The following is a 26,864-nucleotide window of genomic DNA, read 5'->3' as shown; positions in this document are numbered from 1 at the left end:
AAGAGTAATGTGCATTGAGGCTAAAACATTGACATGGGAGGTCAAAGCCATGTCCATGTGCCCTCCCTTTTTCACTACTGAGTTTTTCCCTCTATCACATTCAAGAAGTATTCAAGGGACGGCACAGTGGTTAGCACTAGGGACCCGAGTTCGATTCCCGTCTGTGTGGAGTTTGCATATTCTCCCCGTGTCTGCATGGGTTTCCTTCGGGTGATCTGGTTTCCTCCCACGGTCCAAAGCTGTGCAGGTTAGGTGAACTGGCCATGCCAAATTGCCCATCATATTAGGTCCATTAGTCAGGGGTAAATATAGGGTGGGGAATGGGTCTGGGTGGGTTACTCTTTGGCGGGTCGATGTGGACTTGTTGGGCAAGTGGCGTGTTTCCACCCTGTAGGGAATCTAATCTAAAGACCTTTCTTTGCCTTTAAGCTTCAGAATTATTTCTCCCACCCTCTTATCAATAAAGAGTGGCAAGTCAGGATTGTCAAAGTTCAAACTAAATCTAAGGTGTCTCTGCCACTTCTTAAGTTTAAACGGGCCCTCCATCAACTTCTGCACTCTTTCTCTTATCTTTGTGGTTCCAAGAGCTGCCTTTGATTTTTAGAGCTGCAGTAAAATAATTCTTTGAATGTCCCTTGTTCTACCCGTCATTATAGTGATTGTTTGTGAAATCTACACATTTCAAATGAAGTACATGGATTCTTTTTACTTGAAGATCTTTGGTGGGTTTGTTTACAACTAAAACTAGTACAGACAAGAGAGTCACCCTGAGACATGTCCTTCTGAGGGTGTTACAATGCAGAATGGCTGCCTGGTCATGTGAATGGCATCCAGGTACTTCACGTAACTGCACATTGCATTTCTCAGAGGGACATTATTTTAGAGTGACAATATATCGTCCACATTTTTATGAAAGATAGCTCTTGTATGCCACAAGTGAAAATGGGTGACATGGTGGCACAGTGGTTTGCACTGTGAGAAGGGTTAATTTGTTCTGCTCACATATAAAAAATTGGATGTCCCAGTTTTTTTTTCTGTGTCTTGCAGGCAGGATAATCTGTAAATGCTGCAGTTTAAGGAATAAACTAATCTCACATTGTTTTTGGGTGGCATGTGACTATGGAGGAATGGCCAGGGATTGCTTCTTGCGTGCATGACTCTCTGTGATGTAAACCCTGTATAAAGGGAGGACGGTCCCCTTGTTCCGGTAGCCTTGCTTGACACAGTCCGCAAGCATCACAAAGAGTGTTGTGATCCTCCAAAAGCTTGTACTTGCTTAAATAAATTGAAGCTGTTCACAGAGGTTGGCATATTGCAGTTGCAACAAGCGTGTAAGAATCTCAAGAAGGAAACCTAACAGCTGCTGCCTTACAGTGCCAGGGATTGGGATTCGATTCCACCCTTGGGCAACTATCTGTGTAGAATATGCATATTCTCCACATGTCTGTAGGGTTACCTCCGGGTGCTCCGGTTTCCTCCCACAACCCAAAGATGTGCAGGTTAGGTGAATTGGCCATGCTAAATTGCCCAATGTTCAGGGATGTGCAAGTTGGGTGTATTAGTCAGAGGAAATGTAGAATAATATGGTAGGGGAATGGGTCTAGGTGGGATACTCTTTAGAGAGTTGGTATGGACTTGTTGGGCCAAATGACCTGTTTCCACACTGTAGGGATTCTATGACTGAATAACAGCAACATTTGTTTTATAAACATGGGGATTGTAAAATTTGTAAGCACACAGAAAATGAAAGTAAGATTTATGAGTATGAGTTTAAGTTTCCTTACTTTGCTTTGCTGGGTTGGGAACTCTTTCAGATTTTATTAAGGTGCAATCTTCTGAAGATGTGGGATTTGCACTGTTACTCTTGATTCACAGATGTGTTATCAGTGGGTTGAATGGTGTCCTGATGTTCCATCACACTGCCATTGTCTGGTATTATTTTTATGTCCACTGTGTGCAGTTGGCTTATTGTGCATTCCTCTTAGGTGGCTTCTGTTCCTCATCAATATTGTTCAGTTCGGTATTGTGATTTTGTAAGAGCTGATCTCATGGCGCACTTTGGACACGCTTGTGAGCATTCAAGTTTCCATGTTGGGGTGTGTGACACTGATCTTTTGACATACACATTGTAGAGGTAGCCTGCACCTGTGTGCCATCTTCATCCTCTCTTGTTTGCCAAGTCGTGTTTTCCACATCTGGGAAAATTTGGATAAGTGGTGACTTGGCAAGTTCATTCTCAATTGTCTTCCAAACATGATCTCTGTTAGTTGTGTTAACACCACATCCAGACATGTCACACTGAAGTGCAAAACTGAAATGCAAAGATTTCATTTTGTTGTCCTATACTTCGGGATGAGTGATTTAACAGTGTGACTCATTTGCTATGCAAGACTGTTTGATCGGGGTCATTTGCCAATTATGTCACATGGTTCATCCATTTGACACAAATGTCCTTGAAGACTCTTCTCATATAGAGTCATAGAGATGTACAGCATGGAAACAGACCCTTCAGTCCAACCCATCCATGCTGACCAGATATCCCAACCCAATCTAGTTCCACCTGCCAGCACCCGGCCCATATCCCTCCAAAACCCTTCCTATTCATATACCCATCCAAATGCCTCTTAAATGTTGCAATTGTACCAGCCTCCACCACATTCTCTGGCAGCTCATTCCATACACGTACCACCCTCTGCCCCTTAGGTCTCTTTTATATCTTTCCCCTCTCACCCTAAACCTATGACCTCTAGTTCTGGACTCCCCGACCCCAGCGAAAAGACTTTGCCTATTTATCCCATTCATTCCCCTCATAATTTTGTAAGCCTCTATAAGGTCACCCCTCAGTCTCCGATGCTCCAGGGAAAACAGCTCCAGACTGTTCAGCCTCTCCCTGTAGCTCAGATCCTCCAACCCTGGCAACATCCTTGTAAATCTTTTCTGAACCCTTTCAAGTTTCACAACATCTGGAAGGAGACCAGAATTACACACAATATTCCAACAGTAGCCTAACCAATGTCCTGTACAGCCGCAACATGACCTCCCAACTCCCGTACTCAATACTCTAATAAAGGAAAGCATACCAAACGCCTTCTTCACTATCCTATCCACCTGCGACTCCACTTTCAAGGAGCTATGAACAGGCACTCCAAGGTCTCTTTGTTCACCAACACTCCCTAGGACCTTACCATTAAGTGTATAAGTCCTGCTAAGATTTGCTTTCCCAAAATGCAGCACCTCGCATTTATCTGAATTAAACTCCATCTGCCACTTCTCAGCCCATTGGCCCATCTGGTCCAGATCCTGTTGTAATCTGAGGTAACCCTCTTCGCTGTCTACTACACCTCCAATTTTGGTGTCATCTGCAAACTTACTAACTGTACCTCTTATGCTCGCATCCAAATCATTTATATAAATGACAAAAAATAGAAGACCCAGCACCGATCCTTGTGGCACTCCACTGGTCACAGGTCTCCAGCCTGAAAAACAACCCTCCACCACCACCCTCTGTCTTCTACCTTTGAGCCAGTTCTGTATCCAAATGGCTAGTTCTTCCGGTAATCCACGAGATCTAACGTTGCTAATCAGTCTCCCATGGGGAATCTTGTTGAACGCCTTACTAAAGTCCATATAGATCACATCTACTGCTCTGCCCTCATCAATCGTCTTTGTTACTTCATCAAAAAACCCAATCAAGTTTGTGAGACATGATTTCCCATGCACAAAGTCATGTTGACTATCCTGAATCAGTCCTTGCCTTTCCAAATACATGTACATCCTGTCCCTCAGGATTCCCTCCAACAACTTGCCTACCACCGAGGTCAGGCTCACTGGTCTATAGTTCCCCACCCTTCTTAAACAGTGGCACCACATTTGCCAACCTCCAGTCTTCCGGCACCTCACCTGTGACTCATTGTCAGAAAGGATTTCTTCACGTGCACTTGGTAACCTGAAAATGGCACTCAGCATGTCTCATAGTGTGTGTCAGTTATTCTGTCTGTTTTATGACCATATGGTCATGGTATAGTTCTGACAATGTACACAGGCAGAGAACTTCAAGCACAATCACTTGTTCATTTTTTAAAAAATTACACCTCCTGACATTGTAGTCTGTACTTTTACTGGCAGTTGATGCAGCCGGGGTGGTGCAAATGCCAATGATTTATATCAACTCATCTCCAGTGGCTTGTGATTGGCAACTAATTATTCACTGTAGAAGCCAAACAGGTAGTAGAGCAATCTTGTGATCAAAAATTCAAAATCAAGTATTTCAGAAACTACGTTGGGGTAACTGGATTGTCTTTGAGATAGACTTTTGGATCTGAATGCAATGGGTTTGCCACATTGTATGATGAATGTTCCCAGCCCTTTCTTCGAAGTGTCGATTTCCAGGATTGTCTTTGGTCGTAATCCTGTGGCATTCAGTTTTCTATTGACGTTTGTTTGAGAGATTCAAACATATCTTAATGGTACTTCTTTCATACATAAGGTATGCATTTCTATCTAAGCTCACTCAATAGTGGTGCTTTGTTGAATAATTTGAGTTGTTTGGTGCCAAGAAGTTGAAGAATCCAAGGCATCCTGAGAGTTTTCTTTTGTCTTGTCTTACATTTTCAACTTTCCAAGGATAGGGTCAGATTCAACAACTTAGGTATATAGAGTCTAAAACAATTGTTCTGACTTAGATTCACCTGGCACTTCTTGCTGTTGAACATAGTCCTTTCAATTAATGAATGAAGATTCTGATCATATTCTTATTTGGTTTTGCCCATTCCCATAATACCATTGACAACATATACATATTCAGGTACATTTTCTATAATCTGTCCTTGTACTGCTGAGACAGATTTTGACTGACAAAAAAACAAAAGGTAACATCTGGAAGCAATGTCTTCCAAATGGTATTCTTAAGTACTGGCTTCATGTGATTCCTTAGCTAAATGTACCAACCATTATCCATATTTGATAATAAGATTACTCTCAGTTTGAGAAAAATATCACTCCAATGAATTTGGATTTCAAAACTGAAAGAATTGAGTCCTTTGTGGGAAACTCCTTAGAGAAAGATTTAACCATCTCAGTCCTTTTTTAAGTATACACATCATTGAACAACATGGTTCTGAGTGGTAATGAACACAATGGATGATGTCACTGCATTTCATGTCATCCAATGAACACTTAAGCATTTCTTCTATATGTAAGCTGCTTTTTCTGGGAGGGTGTATTGATGGAATTACATCTTCTCTGAGTACAATATTTTTATGACATTCAGCCTGTCCAAATATAAATGCTGCAAGTCCTGGATTGACTCAATGTAAGTATTCTCATTCTTTTCTGCTATCACTGATACAGTTTTGACCCCCTGTGTAGTCACAACCCCATGTTGGTCACCCTGCTACTGCTGCTTCACTGGCTCTCTGTTTACATATTTGGTTTCTATGCTGAATTTCCACAGTTGCATTGCATTATTATTGTACCAATGTAAGGATGAATGATCCTTTAATTTGCAGTTAATTTAGTGGAGGTAAGATTGATTCCATTGTTGTGTTTCAAGTTAAAAAGCAGAACAAAGAAGCAGCAAAGCAGACTTGAAGACGAAGGTGAGAAGCAGCCGATGTGCTGGCCAGATGAATTGGCCATGCTAAATTGCCCACAGTGTTAGGTGTCTTAGTCAGGGGTAAATGTAGAGGTCTGGGTGGATTACTCTTCAGAAAGTCGGTGTGAACTTGTTGGGCTGAAGGGCCTGTTTCCACACTGTAGCAATTTAATCTAATCTAAAGTTACAACAGAAGTCAGAAGTTCCCAGAGAACAGAAAATTGAATGAGTAAAGAAAACAGTAGGGAACAAGGCTTTCTTTACCAACTGTGAATACCTCTGAGCTGAGAAAAGCCAGGCAGGGAGATAACCAATTCAAAATCATGTTATTTGATAGCTATTTAAACATTTAAAGGAAAGAATTCTGGCCCAGAAGCTGCAACAGGACACAACCAAGCAGAAAGTAGGGGCACCAAACAGCATCACAACAGCAACAAAGAGTGCATTAGACTTGCATAAACATAAGCTGATTTATAAAGTTCACAGCAAGACTGACCCAAAGCAAATCGGAACAAATTCCACCCAGAAAACCCATGCAGGTGTTCCACATTGTGAATATAATACATTATGGACAAGGTCTTGCAACCAGAACCTTTTGCCACATCAACAACATTTGCCCAAAGATTAGATTACTTACAGTGTGGAAACAGGCCCTTCGGCCCAACAAGTCCACACCAACCCGCCGAAGCGCAACCCACCCATACCCCTACATATTACCCCTTACCTAACGCTACGGGCAATGTAGCATGGCCAATTCACCTGACCCGCACATCTTTGGACTGTGGGAGGAAACCGGAACACCCGGAGGAAACCCACGCAGACACGGGGAGAACGTGCAAACTCCACACAGTCAGTCGCCTGAGTCGGGAATTGAACCCGGGTCTCAGGCGCTGTGAGGCAGCAGTGCTAATCACTGTGCCACCGTGCCGCCCAAAGAAAAACAGGAAAACACACAGATTGACACAAGAGCAAGTATAAAGATACCACCATTGCCAATATGTCCTAGTACATTGTGGTATCTAAATGTAACAATAAATGAGGTAAATTGATTACATATACTTGAAGATATCTGGCATATTTATTTATAGCTCAAATTGGTTAGGCAGTACCAAATATTCTTGGGACAAATCCTTTGTCTTGCATGTTACAATACAGAATAAAGACATCCAGGTGCAGAATAAGGCTTTGGTCATTTAGGACTGAGGTGATAAATATTATCACTAAGCATTTTTAACCTTTGGAGCAATCAATCTTAAAAGGTTGTATAGTCAATGAGTGTTTTCAAGACTGAAATCAATAAAATTTTGGCAGTAAGGAAAGCAAAGTGTAAGGACATACAATGGAAAGTAAAATTTATTTTTATTCACTTGAGGGACAGAGGTGGCATTGGTTGGGTCAGCAATTAGTGCTTGTCCCTAGGTGCCCCTGAGAAGGTGAGTTACCAATGTAAGAATTCATCCATGATCTTAATTAATGGCACAGTCAGATCAAAAGGGCAATATACTCTGCTCTTATCAATTCTGGCAACTACATTTTAGGAGAGAAGCTTTAAAGCCTTAAAATGTGAAGAGGGTACAGAAGAGGGTCACAACAGTGCTTCCAGACACCTGGGGATTAAGTTACGTGGATCAAGAGGAGAAGATGAAGTTGTTTTCCTTCAAACAGAAAAGTCTAACAGGCAATTTGATAGAAGTGTTTTAAATCATTAAGAGTTTGGATGAAATAAATAAGGGAACATGTTTCTAAATTATCAAAGGTTCACTAACCAAAGACACCAGTTTAACGTAATTGTCAAAAGCATAGGAACATGAAGAAAAAGGTTTATGCAATGAGCAGTTAAAATTTGTATTGTGAGGGATCTTAGAATAGCAGATTCAAAGTCAACAGTATCCCTTAAACATAATTGCGTAAATTCTTGAAGCAAAAACAATTGCAAGATTAAAGGTAAAGAACATTGAAATGGGATTCAAAAACAGAAATTAGTGGCAGCATCTGGGGGGAGAAAAAACAAAGTTAACATTTCAGGTCCAGTGAGCCTTCTTCAGAATTGGATCAAAATGTTAACTCTGCTTTCCCTCCATAGACACTGCCAGACCTGCTGTACTTTTCCAGCAATTTGTTTTTGTTTTTGATTTCCAGCATCCGCAGTTCTTTGTTATCTTCTGTTTAATGGAAATTGAACTAACTGGATAACTCTTTGAAAGAGTCAGCAGATATGTTGTTCTAAATGGCCTGTGCTATCCTCTTCCATGGTTAGTCACCTTGGTAAATGTTTTTCATGACCTTTACATGCTGGAGTACTCGCCCATAAGACTAGTAAATATTAAAACATTTACATAACTAAGGTGTGTACAAATAATGTATTCTGAACTGGATATTTATGTGTTTTGCAGGTGTCTTCGTATGTCTTGTCAAATACTTCTGATCAAGAAAACATTGGTAACGTTTGACAAATATGTATTAGCTTTCTATGTTATCTTTCATTGTAAATGAATCTAGAGAGCACCAGTTTTGATCAGATTCACTTAATTTAATCACATCTATTTGGATTCTATTATTTTTAGTCTTTCTGCTGACTGCCCCCTACCTCCTTGCTTTAGGACTAATGTTTACTTAGGGTTCTAAGTTTCTGCCATGGATCTTCACGTGACTGAACGGATTGATTTTTATTTTTAAGTACATGAGGAATACTCCACAAAGTGATGGAATCCAGAATTCAGGCTTTGTCTCTTTCACTGCTATTGTTTATCACATCAATAAAGCCATGAGTTTCAAATAATGATGCAGCTTAATGAACAAATTGTCATTCTGAGAGATTGGTGATATGCTCCTCAAAGCACAATGTTGACACTATATTTCAAGGAGAGCTTCAGTTTTCCTTGAATCATTCGCCTTTGACAGTTGAGAGAATGGGTCAGAGTAAAGCAGATATTTTTCAGCTATAAAGACAATGCAGCCATTTAGTTGGCAATTATTTTACTGAAGTTTTTCCTGAATGCTCATAGCCCTGACTTCAAGAAATATAAATTCATTGCTGATTAACATCAACTTATCTTCTTTGTTCCCTGTTATTTCTTAAAATTAACAATCCAAACCTGACTATCGGCAGAAAATTTATCAACCATGACCAGAGATCTTTTAACAAAACAAATTTAATTTTATATTTCTATCAAAGAAATATATTTGAGCAACTTAAGTAACTTGGTGAGATGCTATTGAATCATACAGCATGGAAACAGACCCATCGATCCAGCCAGTCCATGCTGACCATAATCCCAAATTAATCTAGTTCCACCTGCCTACACGTGGCCTATATCCCTCCAAACATTTCTTATTCGTGTACTTATCTAAATACCTTTTAAATGTTGTAATTGTAACCACATCCACCACTTCCTCTGGAAACTCATTCCTCACAAGAACCACTATGTGTAAAAAAAAAATGCCTTTCATGGTCATCTTGAAATCTTTCTCCTTAAAACTGTGCCTCCTAGTATTGAAATGCACCAACCTAGGGAAAAACACCTGCCATTCATCTTAGACATAACCCTCATGATTTTATCAACCTCAGTAAGGTCAAAGTGTGTGTCACACTCACACACTATCAAGCACACGAACACACACTCTCTCACACGCACTCACACACAAACACAAATAAGTCTATGGGGTGAATTTGCATTTGTAGAATTATATTTGCAGATACATTCTGTTTTTGGTCAAGAAACACACAACCTGTAGGCAGTCAATCCATATGACATTTTATAAATTCCTACTTTGGAAATAGAGCCAGACAGTCAGAAGGCAGACAGACTCCACACAGAACATAGAACATTACACAGAATGTTGCAGCAGTACAGGACCTTCAGCCCTTGATAATGCGCTGACCTGTGGAACCAATCTGAAGTTCATTTAACCTACACTAATCCATTCTGATCCATATGCCTATCCAATGACCATTTAAATGCCCTTAAAGTTGACAAATCTATTACTGTTGCAGGCAGTGCGTTCCACGCTCTAACTTCTCTCTGAATACAGAAACTACCTCTGTCATCTATCCTATATCTATCACCCCTCAATTTAATGCTACGTCCCCTAATGCTAGCCATCACCAACTAAGGAAAAAGGCTCTCACTGTCCTCCTTATCTAACACTGATTATCTTACATGTCTCAATTAAGTCTCCTCTCAAACTTCTTCTTTTGTAATGAAAACAGCCTCAAGTCCCTCAGCCTTTCCTTGCTTTCCCTCCACACCAGGCAACGTCCTAGTAAAGTAAATCTCCTCTGAACCCTTTCCAAAGCTTCCACATACTTCCTATAATGCGATGACCAGAACTTGTATGCAATATTCCAAATGTGACCGCACCAGAATTTTGTCCAGCTGCAGCGTGATCTCATGGTTCCGAAACTCAATCCCTCTACCAAGAAAAGCTAATACGCCTTATTCCTTCTTAACAACCCTATCAACATAGGTGGCAACTTTCAAGGATCTACGTACCTGGGTACAGAGATCTCTCTGCTCATCGACATTACTAAGAATCTTACCATTTGCCCAGTACTCTGCATTCCTTTGCTCCTTCCAAAGGCTCCATCAAACTCCATTTGCCACTTCTCAGCCCAGCTCTGCAGCTTACCTACATCTCTCGGTAACTACAGCATCCTTCAGCACTATCCACAACTTTTCTAACCTTAGTGTCATCCGCAAATTTACTAACCCATCCTTCTATGCCCTCATCTAGATCATTTATAAAAATAACAAACAACAGTCGACCCAAAACAGATCCTTGCAGTACCCTACCAGTAACTGAACTCCAGGATGAATATTTCCCATCAGCCACACCCTCTGTCTTCTTTCTGCTAGCCAAATTCTGATCCAAACCACTAAATCCCCCTTAATCCCATGTCTCCGTACTTTGTGCAATAGTCGACCATGGGGAACCTTATTAAATGCCTTACTGAAATCCATATATACATCAACCGCTTTACCCTCATCCATCTGTTTGGTCACCTTCTAAATAAACTCAATAAGGTTTATGAGGCACGACCTACCCTTCACAAAACCATGTTCACAATCCTTAATCTACTTATTCCTCTCTAGATGATTATAAATCCTATCTCTTATAACCCTTTCCAACATTTTACCCACAACCGAAAGCTCACAGGTCTATCATTTCCAGGGTCATCTCTATTCCTCTTCTTGCACAAGGGAACAACATTTGCTATTGTCCAGTCTTCTGGCACTGTTCCTGTAGACAATGATGACACAAAAGTCAAAGCCAAAGGTTCGGCAATCTCCTCCCTGGCTTCCCAGAGAATCCTAGGATAAATCCCATCCAGCACAGGGGACTTATCAGAACACTTCCCAGAGTTATTAACACCTCCTTCTTATGGACCTCAATCCCATTTAGTCTAGCAGCCTGTAACTCTACATCTCTGGAACTATTTGGAGGCCTGCAGAAAACTCCCAACACGGTAACCTCTCCTTTCCTGTTTCTAAAACTGACGCAAAGTATTCATTTAGTGCTTTCCCAATCTCCTCTGACTCTACGCACAACTTTCCACTACTCTGCTTGATTGGCCCTAATCTTACCCTCGTCATTCTTTATTCCTGATGTACCTATAGAAAACCTTAGGGTTTTCCTTGATCCTATCTGCCAACGACTTCTCATGTCCACTCCTAGCTCTTCTTAGCTCTCTCTTTAGGTTTTTCCTGGCTAACTTGTAACTCACAAATGCTTTAACTGAGCCATCACATCTCATCTTAACATAAGCCTTCTTCTTCCTCTTGACGAGAGATTCAACTTCCTTAGTAAACCAGAGCTCCTGCACTCGACAACTTCCTCCCTGCCTGACTGGTACATACTTATCAAGGACTCGCAATAGCTGGTACTTGAACAAGCTCCACATTTCAATTGTGCCCATCCCTTGTAGTTTCCTTCCCCTTTCTATGCATCCTGAATCTTGCCTAATTGTATCATAATTGCCTTTTCCCCAGTTTATAATTCTTGCCTTGCCGTTTCCATCACATAACCTAATTGTGGTCACTATCACCAAAGTGCTTACCTACCTCCAAATCTAACAACTGGCCAGGTTCATTATCCTACACTAAATCTAATGTGGCCTTGCCCCTTGTTGACCTGTCTACATACTGTGTCAGGAGACCCTCCTGCACACATAGGACAAAAAGTGACCCATCTAAAGTACTTAAACTATAATATTCCCAGTCAATATTTGGAAAGTTAAAGTCCCTCATAACAATTACCCTGTCACTCTCGCTCCTATTGAGAAACATCTTTGCTATCCTATTCTCTACATCTCTGGAACTATTTGGAGGCCTGCAGAAAACTCCCAACAGGGTAACCTCTCCTTTCCCTGTTTCTAATCTCAGCCCATACTACCTCATTAAACAAGTCCTCAAACATCCTTTCTGCAACCAAAATAGTGTGTCCTTGACTGACAGTGCTACACACAGCCACTCTTTCACCATTTTCTCTGTTCTTACTGAAACATCTAAATCCCTAAACACACAATACCCATTCCTGTCCCTGCAATACACACGTCTCTGAAATGGCCACAATATCAAAACCTTAGGTACCAACCACTGCTGTAAGTTCACCCACCTTATTCTGGATGCTCCTGACATTGAAGTAGACACACTTCAAAGCAACTTCTTGTGAGCTTGAAATCTTAGTTCTGACTTTACTAAGCTTAACTTCCCGTATACTCAAACTACAATCTTGGTTCCCATTCCCCTGCTGAATTAGTTTAAACCCACCCAAAGAGCATTTGCACATTTCACCCCCAGGAGATTGGTACCTCTCTGGTTCAGGTGAAGGCCATTGTGTTTGTATAGGTCCCACCTAAGTCAGAAAGAGCCCCAATTATCCAGATTCTAATCCAACACCTTTAATAGATTATCTGAGCTGTCACCTTTTTTTTTATAAAACCTTAAGTTATCTCAAGAATGCAGCTCAAAATAAGTTCTGGGACTTACATGTTAATAAACCAAAACCTGCAAACTATTCTAAAAGGTGAAAGACTTAATAGCAACCTAGGTTTATTCAATATATTATTTTGCTATAAATCCTGAGTTTTATGATCCTACCCACTAGTTACCTATGAAGGAGAAGCACTCTGAAAGCTAGTACTGTACTTCCAAATAAACCTGTTGGTCTATAGCCTGGTATTGCGTGAATTTTTAACTCTCTAGAACTAGGCATCAGTTTTAAAATAAGGGATCATTTATTTAATTTGGTGGAGCAGATTCAAGGGCCTGAGTAGCCTGCTGCTGCTCCTAATTAGTATGTACACTTTTAAAAAATGAATACCCGGTTTAAATCTATGTTTTAAATCTAAGTTTGTTTCCAGAATTTTTCCCACTGGAGTCAACAGTATTCAAAACATATCAACGCAACTTATTGTTTAACAAGTATGGAAAATACTGGCACATAAACAAAAAAAAGCGCTCACCGTACTGACTACATTTTCCCTAACAAATCACATTGTGTCATTTGGGAATTTCCTCAGTGGTTATACCATGCCTGTGTAACATCAGTAATGGCCCTTCAGAATATTTTTCAAGAAAACCAGGGAATGGGAAGATGACAATTGATAAAGGAATTCAAGCTAAGTATCGAACGATCATATATTTAACAAAAAGCTGTGTTTACAAAATATAATCGACAGCAATGATGAAATATATCAAAGAAGATTACAAAATGTCTTCCCCAATTCTTCACAACGAACCCTCTAACCACAATCGTGTGCAACTTTGAGCCGGTCACATGTCCACATCCCAGCCTGGATGGGAATCCACGTGTCCAGATGACGTAACTCCTCCAGCCCACACAACACCAGAAAGTGTGTGTATGCACACGACACCAACCGCCGCCCCGCCCTAATGGAGGAAAACAGCGAGACGGGAAACTACAACAGGAAGCACCAATCAGCTGTCGTACTTCATGGAACGTCACAATGCCTTGACTAACGCCGCCCAAAGCCACAAATGGGAAGCAAGTGGATTGTGTGCATCACGACGACCATCCAATGGGCTTTGACTGTAATCACAGCCCATTGTGACGCTCTTGAATCGTTTATCCTGATGCAGCCGCCATTTTGTATTAGGAAAGGAGAGAGGACACAAGTGCTGAGCTGTGCGGAGCGGTTTAGCATTGTTTTTTTCCCCCCTCCTTGCTTTTGAGAAAGGACTTCCGTATCATGTATATGTTTAGGGAATAACTACTTATATTTAAAGGCAAATATTATTTTACTATTTAAGCGCTGATAGCGAATCGAATTTAATTTTTTTTAAACGCAACGATGGCGGCGGAAGATACGGCCAAGGCGGATGCCTGTAAAGAATATCAGTCGTCGCTTGAAGACCTGACTTTCAACAGTAAACCCCATATCAACAACCTGACTATCCTGGCCGAAGAGAACCTGAAGTATTCGCCGGAAATCGTCAAGTTAATCGAAGCACAAATAACCAAGGTTTTTAAAATCTGTTTTTGTTTTTATTTTATTTGAATTGAAAATTCGGATTTTTTTTTTAAAAAAAGAAAAGTCGAGCCTTTGTTTGATCGACTGATCCGCCGTGTTTCTGCCGTCCCACACCCTTTTGCTGTCGGTGTTGTAATGTTAATCAAGATGGCGGCGGGGGCCCAGGGCTGGCGCACAAAGACCGACCAACGATCAGGCCGCCCGCGCCGGCCGCGCCGCCTCTCATCGTGCGTTGCCTTTCTTCCTTAAAATATATATTTTTTTAATCTCCATTTTTCTCTCAAACACGCCCACGGTCAGATACTAGCCAAGGTTTTTAGATCTAGGTGTGGAGCGGGCACTTGTGTATGATTTTACAGTCAGCGAGGTTTGCGAGTTTTTTTTGCCCCCTCACTCCGGACGGAGTAACTCCGCTTCTAATCACTCCGGCGCCAGCGGCTTGTTCGCAGTTGGTGCGGGAACAGCCGCCCCGACCCAGACCGCAAGAGACGCCATGTTGAGTGTTCGAGTTGCTTCGTAGTTCACTAAAGCCTTTCGTTAAGTTTCGCGTGTTTCAAGTCGGGCATTGTCTAGTGTTCTCTTAGACTTACTAATAGCTTAAATTTTGGAATTCCCCAGGGTGAATTAAGACAAATTGTTCCCCCTTTGAGCCTTTGCCATTCGCTCTTATTTCTTAGTTCCACCCATTTCCTTCGCCTTTGTTTGAATACATTTCTAACGTAATTTGACATTAATTGAATATAAACGAGTGTAGTTGGGTTTTTCACTTTGTAACTGGGTCAGCAAATTAAGTTTCCTTTAAACTTTAGACTTTTAATTTAACGTGTTTTAAATGGTAATGTTTAAATGGTTCTTTGAAAAAATGTTAATAAAGAAAATGAAATACGTTCTTTTGTCTTATTTCTTTCACAGACTTACAAGGTTTTCATTAGTGTTTCATTTTTTCTTTCAAGAGCGCATGTCACAAAGCTGAATGCTTGTGGTGAGGTAACAGGTTGTGTCTTTTAGGAAAGAAAGTTGACAATTCTCTTAGATCTTAAAAGCAACATGATTAATACTAAAATGTACACGTAAAGATAAAATCTAGATGTCAAGTTAGAATTTTAGATATCCAGATGTTTTTCTGTATTTGCCCATTAGTTTTGCTTAAAGTTCCTTGCAAATTCTAAGTAAGGCTCATTCTATAGGCCTTTTACCAAACAGCAATGTAACTTTAAAATCTGACCCCAGTAATAGTTATTAGCACAGGCATTTTAGTATGAGCTTTTAATATTGCCTTACGCCAACTGACTTATAACACATGGGACCAAACACAAGTGTAATTTTGATTACACTCTACAATGCTTTAATTTGACTTTATTTCATGGGTTATGCAACGTAAGTCTTATCTGCCACTTCTGTTTCCCTTACAAAGCCAGAGTGTGAGGCCGGTTTTATAATTTAGTTTTATTTCATTAAAGAGCACAACTTTTTTGTAGCAACTTTTATTTCAATGCCACATTTTAAAATTAAAGACACTACTTCATGAGACCAAATATTTTTGTTTGGTTCCAGTGTGTTTGTGAACACAGTTGGCACTTTGGGACCTGTCTTACCTCAAGTCGAGCAGGATTGCTTCCAGTACATCATGCTTGCACTTAACATTTTGATATTGGGCAAAATCACAAGCACGTGTCTGCAGTTGCTGATTTCAACCAATGTTGCATTTGGCTCTCAAAGCCTTGAGTCACTTGTTCAGTTTTGTTCATGTCTGTTGAAAGTGTTCTTGATTTTTAACCAATGTGCTGGATCAAGTTGGGGTGCTGCAACTGATGCTGTTGCATACTGTCTCACTACTATGGCGCATGGTTCCTTAGGATTTAAATTGCACAACCACTGGTTATTTTTGCTGGCAATGGTTTATAACATTGACATTAGTTTTGTCCTTGTGACCTACCTGCTGTTTCTGGCTTCCTTTTTAAAAAAAAATCCACTTAATCAAAAGAATTCACTAAAATTATATGGATTCCATAATTTCAGTACCAGTACCATGAAGTTGATTGTGACATTACTCAAGAAAATAAATACTGTCTTCAAGTTTGTTTCTGGAAGATTCTAAATAGTATGGCAAAACCATTCTGCCAGTAGATTGCTGAATTAGTGTGGATTGTTCCAGTGGGAACTGGATTTAGTAAAGTAACAACATGGCATTGCCTAAGCCTAGAACCTCAGACTGGTTGTGAATTTGCCCTAAAAATCTGAAGTTATGGTGCCCACTAGCTTCAATTTAATGCTGCTCATCAACATCTCAGCTTATCGTTTAAAAGTTGACAGATGGTTGAGAGTAAGTGGGCATTTTTTAGGAGCAGGCAGTACACCTCACTCCCTGCACCGAAACTTTTGACATTGCTCAATTACCTGCAGCCCCAGTTAGCTGGATTGAGGATATAACTGGTGAAATGTTTTATAGTTCCAGCAATCTGAGTTGGAAGGAAGTTACAACAAAATTTTTGAAATTGATATTTCCCTTCCTAACAGCAATGTGGGTGTACCTATGCCACTTGGCTTGCAAAACTTGAAGATGGTGGCTCAGCACCTTTTTTCAAGGGCAAACACTGCGGACCCACATCCAACGAAAGGATTAAAATAAAAGGTTTACAATTGAGTAGACATGATTTTGTAACACTACTCATGGCATAAATCTGTTCTCACTTGGCATCTAATCATGGTGATGCACAAACTTGCATATTAAATGGGACATTAATTGCAAATACCAAACCACTTTGGTACTGACTCATTTCAGGCATTGCCTGATGTAATTTCACCTCAATGTGCGCTTCATGGATGTATTGGAGATCATTTTCAATAATGGTTTTGGTGTAGAAGGGAAAAAAAATGAAGCAGACAAATCATGTGGCAGGATTTAAATATAAGCTTTGATTAAACAAGGATTTCTGTAATATTACAAAGAAAGCAAATTTTGTAGCTCATTGACGCTACAGCCTTAACCATTCCTGAGTAAACTTCAATCGGGTAAAGTTGTGACCAGCAACATGAAATTGTAAGTTATAAATTTCAGTCATTTCAAGGTCACACTATTGCAGCCAGTTCCTTGACTTAAACAGCAGATGTTTTGAAACAATAGTGTCATTAATGCAAATTCTGGAGTAATTGTTGAAAAAGGAAACTGAATGTGAAGGACACACTCATTCAGCAGTGCTGACAAACTAGTGATAGGGGCCTTTTGCATGACTTGCAAATACCTGTTAGGTTTCCAAGATAATACTGCATGTTTTATACTTTCAACCCAGGATTGATTCTCATGTTATTTACAACACTGCTTAAGCTATTAAACATGATTTGTAATCATGTGCCATGGAAGTATCTAACCCTGATACTTAAGGTCTGAAAGCCAGGTGGAATCAAGTATTTTGGAAATTGCTGATATGCATGATTTTTAAAAAAAACAGTTGCACCATACAGCATTGGTCATGTCTCATTCACTCCACATATGCAGTGCCACATGCTAGCTTCTAGAAAACCATGGACTGCCTTCGGGAAGATATTAATTAAATTTTTCATAGTGAATTAAATCCATATCGCTTTTGATGGAAGCAGATCGTAAATGAGATTTTGAAGATGCTTCATAATAAACCTTGTGGTTCTTTCTCAAATGATGTACTTCAACATACAGGTGTAAACAAATGAAATTTCAACTCTAGTTGTAATTTTTTGGTTTGATGCATCTCGGTGCAAGGAATTTTAAGCTGAAAGTGTTAAAATACAGAATTTGAAAACTAAATTGTTGGGTTGGAATGGATATAGGCTAGTCTGGAGGATCACCAATGTCTTTGTTAACAAGACTGAAAGATACATGAAGATTAATGTCAGATGTGATTTGATTCTGGACTATTAACCCACATTGTTATCCTGCAGCCTCTTCCCAATGTCAAATATTCAATATGCAGTGCTATCTTGGACTGAGGTGAGCATCACATGGTCAACTTCCAACATTTACTTGGCAGCCATGAAGTGAAATCTGGACGAAGCAGTTGTATAACTGTTCCCTGGCATTGTGAATCTGTAGGCTGATGTGCATTGATGCCCCTTTTTGCCAGAGAAATGCTGCTTTCGAACTGAAGTAGATTCATGTGACCACATGATTCCTACAGATCCAAAGATGTTCATTTTGCAATGTTCTGTTTGCTGTTACATAATTAATATCTAGCCTACCATGTGATCAAAGTCTGAAGGCAATTTTAGGTAACCTACATTTTCTTGAACTTTATTGAATGAATCTGTTTGCAATATTTTGCAGGTAATTTTAAGTTTTGTGTGCAAGTTGTGCAATCAATATTTCTAGGTACAGAAATATTAAGGTTATCTTAGTGCATAACCTCTTTGAGGACAATGTCAACAATACATTGTGTGTTTTGCAGGTGGTACTTTATAGTTTTGTTTTTCAAAATCGAACATTCTAATACATAGCTCCATTTTACAAAATGCAAATAATTAAAGACTTTCAGACACGCTTCTCCTTCTATGGAAGGGAATTGTGTGTGCAGAATCTACAGGATTGGTAACTTGGTTTGTACATTAAGATTTGAAAATGTTCCACATTGAAGTAAGCTTCAGGAATTGACTGGAGCAAAGACCAAAGAGATCTGCTCTCTGATCGATAGTGATAAAATTGGCCTGGAGTAGTGTGCTCCAGTTGATCTCCTCAGACTAAAGAAGGAAAGATCAGAACATGAAAAAAAATTGTTGTTGGGAATGAAATTGGTGATGGCATTGATGTGTCAACACTAAGTTAATGAGATTTTGGGTAGAGTTGGAATTGAAATTTTCTTAGTGAAAATATGAAGATCAAAGGGATGTCAAATATGTGCAAGTCTAGCTTCTATTGGCAATAGAAATTTAGAGGAAAACTAACCACGCGTTTGCACTAAGTAGTTGGGTAACAAATGGGTAGATTAAAGTTTCATTGTAAACTGAGGTGATTAGAAGCATCCAGTTATGAAGTACCATCGTTTTCTGTTTAGTGACACAGAATTTGATTACTTTCTATCAAATTTATATTGCATTCAAAATTGGCAGTAAAAATCCATTACATTTTAAATACAATTATATAGTCTGCACTCTTGTAGGGGGTTATCAGCATCAAGCCAAATTATAGAATTACTGTGATTGGGGTCAATATACAATTTATCCCAAATTATATCTGTTGAGAAAATAACTGCATGCAACTGCAAAGGTAGAGGCTGTAATAACTTGAACACAATCCTTTGGTGTGAAAGAGCACAGTTTACAAATTACATCAAGTTAAAACAGATTTTACTTGTCTTTGATTGAATGTTTGAAAAACAATGCATCTTTACTGCTGTAACACAAATGAAGAATAATTGCATATTTTTCAGAGAATGTGGAAGACTTGCTTTGAAGTTCTATATGTGGAAGTAAACTGTTATAAGCTTTTGTAATTTGTAAATATAGGTTTCAGTCACTTGAGATTGTTGTGATTTTGTTTAATAGACCAAATTCTGAAACTGCTTACACTGCTAGTCTCTAATCACCTAATATTATTTGAAGAATTACAGAATTCAAGGAAAATCCTGCAAGTCGTGGCAAGCTATTCCAGCTGTAATGTTTTAATATATGATTTAACAAGAATTGCTTTGTTTTGTTTGTTTATCTAATTTCCTAATGTTCTGAGTTTTCCTGTTGCTGCAGGCCCCAGCTTCAGAGAAGCTTCCAGTAATGTACCTCATGGATTCCATTGTGAAGAATGTCGGAGGAAGCTATATTTCACTCTTTGCTCAAAACTTAAGTCCTATATTTTCTAGTGTTTTTGAAAAGGTATCTATACTTTAATCACTAGAGTAAACATGAATGTATATTTTTGTACACTTATTTGAATGCTTTAATTAGGTATTATAACCTCTTAGTGGAAGATTTGTGCATTTATTTATGGAGTTACATGGGTGAAATTCTTATTCTCTGTGCTTCAGTAGTTTGATTGAAATATTGAAACACTTCCAATTGTGTTTCTAATGGCATTTTATATTGAAAAGTCAAGTTAATTTTTGAACAGTGATCTCACTGCTAAAGATTATATTGGTTGACACCAATGGAGTTTAGTATCTTAGCTAAAGTGATTTAGTTCATTTGGCAGCATATTAATTTACAGTAGAAAAGTTGTGACCCATTTAAGTTGGTGATTTAATTTTGGCAAACAGACTTTCACTTCAGCTTGTGTAAGTTTTACTCCAAGTAAACGTAATATTCACACACTGGAATTGCGTATAGTATTCCTTGTTCCCATTTTAGCCATTGTTTAGAAGACCCAAAACGTATAAGTAAGCAAATGCATCACTTATTATTAGAAGGATTTGACACATTTTAGTTGCCAGGTGACTTTTTTGCATCTTTTTATTTGCATTCCTGTAATCTGTGGCTGAGGTCTCACTTCACTTTTTTTAGGTAAATTTCAGAATTTTTCTCTCAAATAAACTGCTAGATTAAATAAAAGTTAAGCATGCTATCTTAACTGGACCATATGTGGAATGTACATGTCTAGATGTTCCTATTGCATTATATAGAAAGCTACAAAATTGCATTTTCAAGTAAAGAACCAATTTTAGACCAGTTTCTAATGGACCAGTATTGGAAACTTACTGGTTATACCCACGTGTCAAATGGATCAACAGGAAGACTGTTCCAAAATTAACTTGAGATGCGTCTTGTATACGTGCTGAGTTCTTTGTGTTGAGAATTTACATTTTGAACATAATAGGCATTTGTTCATAGATTCATAGAGATGCATAGCACAGAAACAGACCCTTCTGTCCAACTCATCCAGACCGATCAGATATCCTAACCTAATCTCGTCACATTTGCCAGCATTTAGCCCATATCCCTCTAAACCCTTCCTATTTATATACCCATCCAGTTGCCTAATAAATGTATTGTACCAGCCTCCACGCCTTTATCTGGCAATTCATTCCATCTCTGCATGAAAACCTTGCTCCTTAGGTCCCTTTTTAGATTTTTCCCCCTCACCCTAAACCAATGCCTTCTAGTCCTGGCCTCTCCCACCCCATGGAAAAAGGCTTTGTCTATTTACCCTATCTATGCTCCTCATTATTTTATAAACCTCTATAAGGCCATCCCTCAGCCTCCGATGTTCCAGGGAAAACAGTCCCAGCCTATTCAGCCTCCCCATATAGCTGAAATCCTCCAACCTTGGCAACATCCTTGTAAGTGTTTTCTGAACCCTTTCAAATTTTACATCATCCTCCTGATAGGAGAGACACCAGAATTGCGCGCACGATTCCAAAAGCGGCCTAACCAACATCCTGTACAAATGCAACATGACCTCCCAACTCCTATACTCAATGCTCTGACCAATGAAGGAAAGCATACCAAATGCTGCCATCACTATCCTATCTACCTGTGACTCCGCTTTCATGGAATTATGAACCTGTACCCCCGAACGTTTTGTTCAGTTCTATTGATACCATTGAATAAGACCAGGCAATAGTAAATGGAGAAAGTCAGCACTTTGGATTGGTGAATGTTAATGCACGTCTGCAATTCCACAATGCAGCATTTGAACACTGACTTGGTCATTCTCTGCCTGATACTTATGACATTTGAAATTTGCATAATAAAAACTGAACTTCAAAGTATGGTTTCAGTTATGTACTCAAATCTTATTCTATTTTTTTGATGCTTTTTAATTGGAAATGTGACTTAACCATATGCGTTACTTTTTAAACTACACTGCAATCCTCTTGTAACTGAATAACGTGAAAAATCAACATCACAATGTTGATAATTTGCACTTAAAAAATGTCCGTGCAATGGGAGCATGTAGGCAACAGTTGTGATTCTAGTGAAGAGTACATTATTGTAAACAGTCTCAGATTTGCATTGTCAGCTTTCCACAGATGCAATTGGCTAACTTTGTGTTCAGTTCTAATTCAAATTATTGTACATATTTTATCAGTTATTTGTTTCGTTTGTCAACTTATTGTCACCCTTTCCCATTTAAATGCTTTTTACTTGTGCTCATCAAAAACAAGTAATTTGGGTATAAAATTATTTCCAGTTTAAGACTTGCTAGCAGAATCCAGCACACTGTTTGTACATCTTGTTGTGCAATATATACTAACTCTTGCTTTGCCACAGCAGCATATTTTGCCTCAAATACTTCTGAACCAGCATTATTACGTACTTTCCTTTCATCAATTGTTGTGGGTTGTTAGGTAATTCTGAATTGCAGAATTGAGATCGTCCTAATTATTTGAAGCTTTATTCAAAGCTTGTCTGCCTTTAATCAGTTAAGATTGGATTTTAAACTTGAGTATCAGAGGCAAGAAACAAATAGGCTAAACTCAACACACTACCCTGTTGCCTTTCCAGGCTATTTTGCTTGGTGATATTTTAATTTAAAAAGCAAAGTTCAGTTATATCCGTACAATGACAGTGATGTGTTGAATTGTAATCATGGCTTTACAAACTGAATCTTGTCACAAATAAAATTTCCAGTTCAATACTTCAAGCATTCCTCTGTGTGACCACAAGGAAACTCTTTGTTGATAGAGCTTTGAGGGATAACTTCATGTTCCAACTGAATTTATTTCAGAGATTTATTGTTAATCTAATGTGTCTGGGGAACTACATGCTTAAAGTGCAGTTACTTCCCAAGTACAGATAGGTTATAGAACAAAAATGAAGATAGTTATTTGTGTAAAGTACCCATACTCTGTAATCTTCCAGTAACTGAATGAGATCTGGTCAAAAAAAACCTCTCCATGTGTTTGACTGCAAAATAAATTGTCAAAGCAAATTTAAAGCTATGTTACTTAATGAATAGATATATTCTTTCTGGATTATAGGTATGCTTGTAAGAATATGTAAGAGGCATTTAACATTGCATAAAGCTGGATAATTGTTTTGTTCTTAGGTGGATGAGAGCACTAGAAAAAGTTTGTTTAAATTGCGTTCCACATGGGATGAAATGTTTCAACTGACGAAACTTTATGCCTTAGACGTCAAAATCAACAAACTAGATCCTGCATGGCCTATTAAACCTTTGCCACCAAATGTGAATAGTTCAAGCATTCATGTAAATCCCAAGTTTTTAAATAGATCGGTAAGTATTACAGGAATTCTCAACTATAACATAAGGAAAATGTTACTCTTCCAAGATGAATTAATGTGATTGCAAAAACTAACGTTTGAGTGTAAATAAAGAAAATTTGCAAAATGTTGTGGTCCTTCTTTTATTTGGCATTTCTTGAGCCAGTTTCCTCGGAGAATTGTAGAATATCCTGGTCATAACTTCACTTTCTCATTACTCGTAGCTTGAAGAACCTACCACCTCAAGTTCCACAGTTGCTCCTATTAACTCAGCTAAACAAAACATTGCTGAGTCACAGAAAAACGTAACACAGGAGCAAGAGCAGTTTATAAGACAACAGCTGTTAGCAAAACAAAAACAGTTACTTGAGTTGCAACAGAAGAAGTTGGAACTGGAATTAGAGCAGACAAAGGCACAACTGGTAAGTTCAAAGTCCTAATCGCTAAATGTCATAACGTTAGAGGTAATTTCTGTAGTGATTGAGGTCTAATGGGTTTGAGGTAACAGTGCTCCTCAGTAAGTTTTATTTCCGATAGTATTTCATTGTGATATAAAGGTAATGCTACTGCATCCCAAATTTGTCCAGAAAATGCAGTTGTGCAAAAAAAAACGCCCATTTTGCTGCTTCAGTTGCATCACAGCACTTGCACCATTTATTTAATTTGCAGTGTCCATTTGTATTCATTGTTTGCATTTAGCAGCTGTCTTGGACTGTACTTTTCATGACCCATCTCATTTGAGGAGTGGTGGATTGGCCCTGAAAATGTGAGGTTTAAGCACAGAACAGGAATTTGGTCTGGGTTTGTACGTGATGGGTAACTGGCAATTCAATCAGAAATTTGGCATGGCCTTAGTCCTGAGAGTGTTGGATTTGAGAAGGTGTACTCTTATTAATAAAATTTAATACAATACCATTTTGTGAGATTCAAACATTTTTTTGCTTTTCTGAACAACTTGGTTTTGAGAGGGAAATCATTTTTAACCAGTTGATTGGAGTGCTTTGAGGAAATAATGTGCAGAGTATAAAGGAGAAACACTACAATTACGTCGATATGAGACTATGCTTTGCAGTTACACCATGGTGGCTTAGTGGCTAGCACTGCTGCCTCACAGTGCAAGGGACCAGGTTCATTTTCACCATAGTACGTTCTCCAGATGTCCTTGAGGGTTTCCTCTGTGTGCTCCAGTTTTCTCCCAGTCCAAAGATGTGCAGGCTAGGTGGATTGGCCCTAGTAAATGTGTGGTCACAGGGATGAGGTAGGTCAGGGTGTGATGCTATATAGTGGGTTGGTGTGAACTCAGTGGGCCAGGTGGCCTGCTTCCGCACCGTAGGGATTCTGATTTGGATGTAAATGTAGCATCACCTCAACAAAGGATCAATCCTTCACGACTTTCGAAGTTGACCTATGGATGAGTTTCCATTTCCAGACCGAATAGACTTTAGACAAGGAGAGAGGGTAGATGTTTAAAGCAGCCAAATATAAATAGCATTACACATCCAAAATTGAAATTGAGAATGGATTGGTGCTGATCCGTTGTTGGGAAATTTTTCACTCTGTTGTGCTTCCATCAGCACTATGAAGCAATCACAGAAGAAATCTTAGCAATAACATGTAAGATGTGAAGTATGTTGTTGTGCAGCATTCACGTCTATGAACCTTCATTGTGGTAGGTGGCAGTTTTAGTTAATACCAGTTATTTAAACACCTTACATTTGTACAGCGAAATGAAAATGCTACTTGGCAAGTAGAAGATTGTGGGTACGTTGAGATTTCAGTTATATTTAAGATTTTACTGCAATCCCCGAAACATTTTGGAAGGCTGATTTTGTTGGCTATGCTCAGTTGAAGTTTGAAATAAAGTAGTGTTTGTACAAAATAAACATGTAGACCTCAATACGCCTTCTCTCGCCTGAAGAGAGTTGCAAATAGTTGAGGAAACACAGCAGGTCCAACAGCATCTGAGGAGAGAAAAGAGTTAATGTAATAGTCCAGTAACCCTTTGTCAGAAAATTCTGGAGAAGGATCACTGCACTCAAAATTAACTCTGTTTTTCTTTGTTTTAGATTACCAGCATCCTCCGTTCTTGTGTTATTATAGAGTTGGGTTTTGGTATAACCCAACATTTCTGCTTCGCTTTTGTTCTAAAGAGTCTTCAACTTTAAGCATCGGTGAAAAATAAATTGTTATGAGCAGAGGTGTCTTGTATTTTCAACATGCACAACATTTTATTTTTATTTTCGGTCTCAACTGACTATAGCTAACAAAATCAAGTGTTGGAAATATTAGAGTTTACTGGCTAATAAATGTGTCGAGAGACAAAGTTAACATTTAGAATTCAATATGATATTGGAGAACTGAATGGATGTAGAAATGTATTGGAATTGTTGAAATAGGCATATTTCTGATTCCCTTACATTTCTGAAGAGGGGTCACACTTCTCTCTCTCTCTCTCTCTCTCTCTCTCTCTCTCTCTTTTTCTCTCTCTCTCTCTCCCTCCCTCCCTCCATAGATTGTGCCAGATCTGTTGAATGTTTCTCCACTTTATTCCAATTAGGTTTACTGAATGCTCAAGTGTCAGGACAGTTTTTGCTATGACCGATACTCTTCGAATTAGTGTATTATCATAGCTTCATCATTTGCCTTATTTTAAAGCAAGGAAGATTCTAAAATAATTGTGCATTAACCTTCAAGTTAAAGCATTATTACTTTGGATTTGTTTTTAATTTTCCTCCATTTTTAGAGTCCTACGGTATGAATACAGACCCTTCTTCAGTCCATCTTGACCATGATTCCAAACTAAACTAATCCCGTCTGCCTGCACTTGGCCCATATCGCTCCAAACATTTCTTATTTAGTTGTCGAAATGTCTTTTAAATGCAACTGCCCCATCCACTACTTCCTCTGAAAGTTTGTTCTATACATTAAGCCACACGTTTTTTAAAAAAAAAGTCCCTTGTCGTCTTTAAGATTTTTCTCCTCTCTTGAAATTCTCCACCTTAGGGGGAAGAAAAGACCTGCCATTACTTTATCTATACCCCTCATTATTTTATAAACGTTTATAAGGTAACCCCTCAATCTCCTACACTCCTGTGAAATAAGTCCCATCCTATTCAGCTTCCTTATAACTTACTCTTTGAAGATTGCTAGAATGTGTCAGGCTAGGCTGCAATTCAGTAGTTGTTGCCTTCTCATCCCCTGTCAGTCCAAGGGGCTGCTGTTCTTGTGATGTCGGAGATGTTTATATGGCAATTTGAACGTTGGCTATTTTTGGGATGACTGGTGACGAAGCAAAAGTAATCTGTTCGTGGTTTTTATTCATTTTATTTTTTGGATAAAGTTTGCTGGCATGATGAGCATTTATTGTCCGTACTCGATTGCATTCAAGGTGGTGTTAAGCCACTTTAAGCATTTCAGTCTGCTGTTGTCAGTGCTGTTTGGGATGGGTTTTTTTTTCAGGCGTTGCCTTTTTGACAAGGAATCGCAGTATAATTTTGAGTCAGGGTGATGTGCGACTTAGAGTTCCTGTCCATCTGCAGTCTTTATCCTTTTGAGTTCGTAAAGTGCATTGAGGTAATCTTGGGTATGTTTGTACCATTAATCCTGCATGGTACATGTTGCCACTGTCAAAGGTTGAGGAATTGAATGTTTAAA

At 39.0% G+C, this 26,864-nt stretch overlaps 1 protein-coding gene across 4 annotated transcripts in view; it reads left to right on the top strand.

The window, feature by feature from the left end:
* The first annotated feature begins 13,721 nt into the window (after positions 1 to 13,721).
* pcf11 (PCF11 cleavage and polyadenylation factor subunit) overlaps positions 13,722 to 26,864 on the top strand; it is a 39,177-nt gene continuing 26,034 nt past the window's right edge. For all 4 annotated transcript variants that reach the window (XM_060825997.1, XM_060825996.1, XM_060825995.1 and 1 more), the window contains exons 1-4: positions 13,722 to 14,078; positions 19,797 to 19,922; positions 23,035 to 23,223; positions 23,435 to 23,632. In XM_060825997.1, coding sequence (XP_060681980.1) covers positions 13,908 to 14,078; positions 19,797 to 19,922; positions 23,035 to 23,223; positions 23,435 to 23,632 — 684 coding nt within the window. In that variant the 5' untranslated portion in view covers positions 13,722 to 13,907. The remainder of the gene's footprint in view (positions 14,079 to 19,796; positions 19,923 to 23,034; positions 23,224 to 23,434; positions 23,633 to 26,864) is intronic.

The sequence above is a fragment of the Hemiscyllium ocellatum genome, chromosome 6 (assembly GCF_020745735.1).
Source record: "Hemiscyllium ocellatum isolate sHemOce1 chromosome 6, sHemOce1.pat.X.cur, whole genome shotgun sequence".
Lineage (NCBI taxonomy): Eukaryota > Metazoa > Chordata > Chondrichthyes > Orectolobiformes > Hemiscylliidae > Hemiscyllium > Hemiscyllium ocellatum.
The sequence above is the reverse complement of the archived record's forward strand: the minus strand, read 5'-3'. Positions and strand labels throughout refer to the sequence as shown.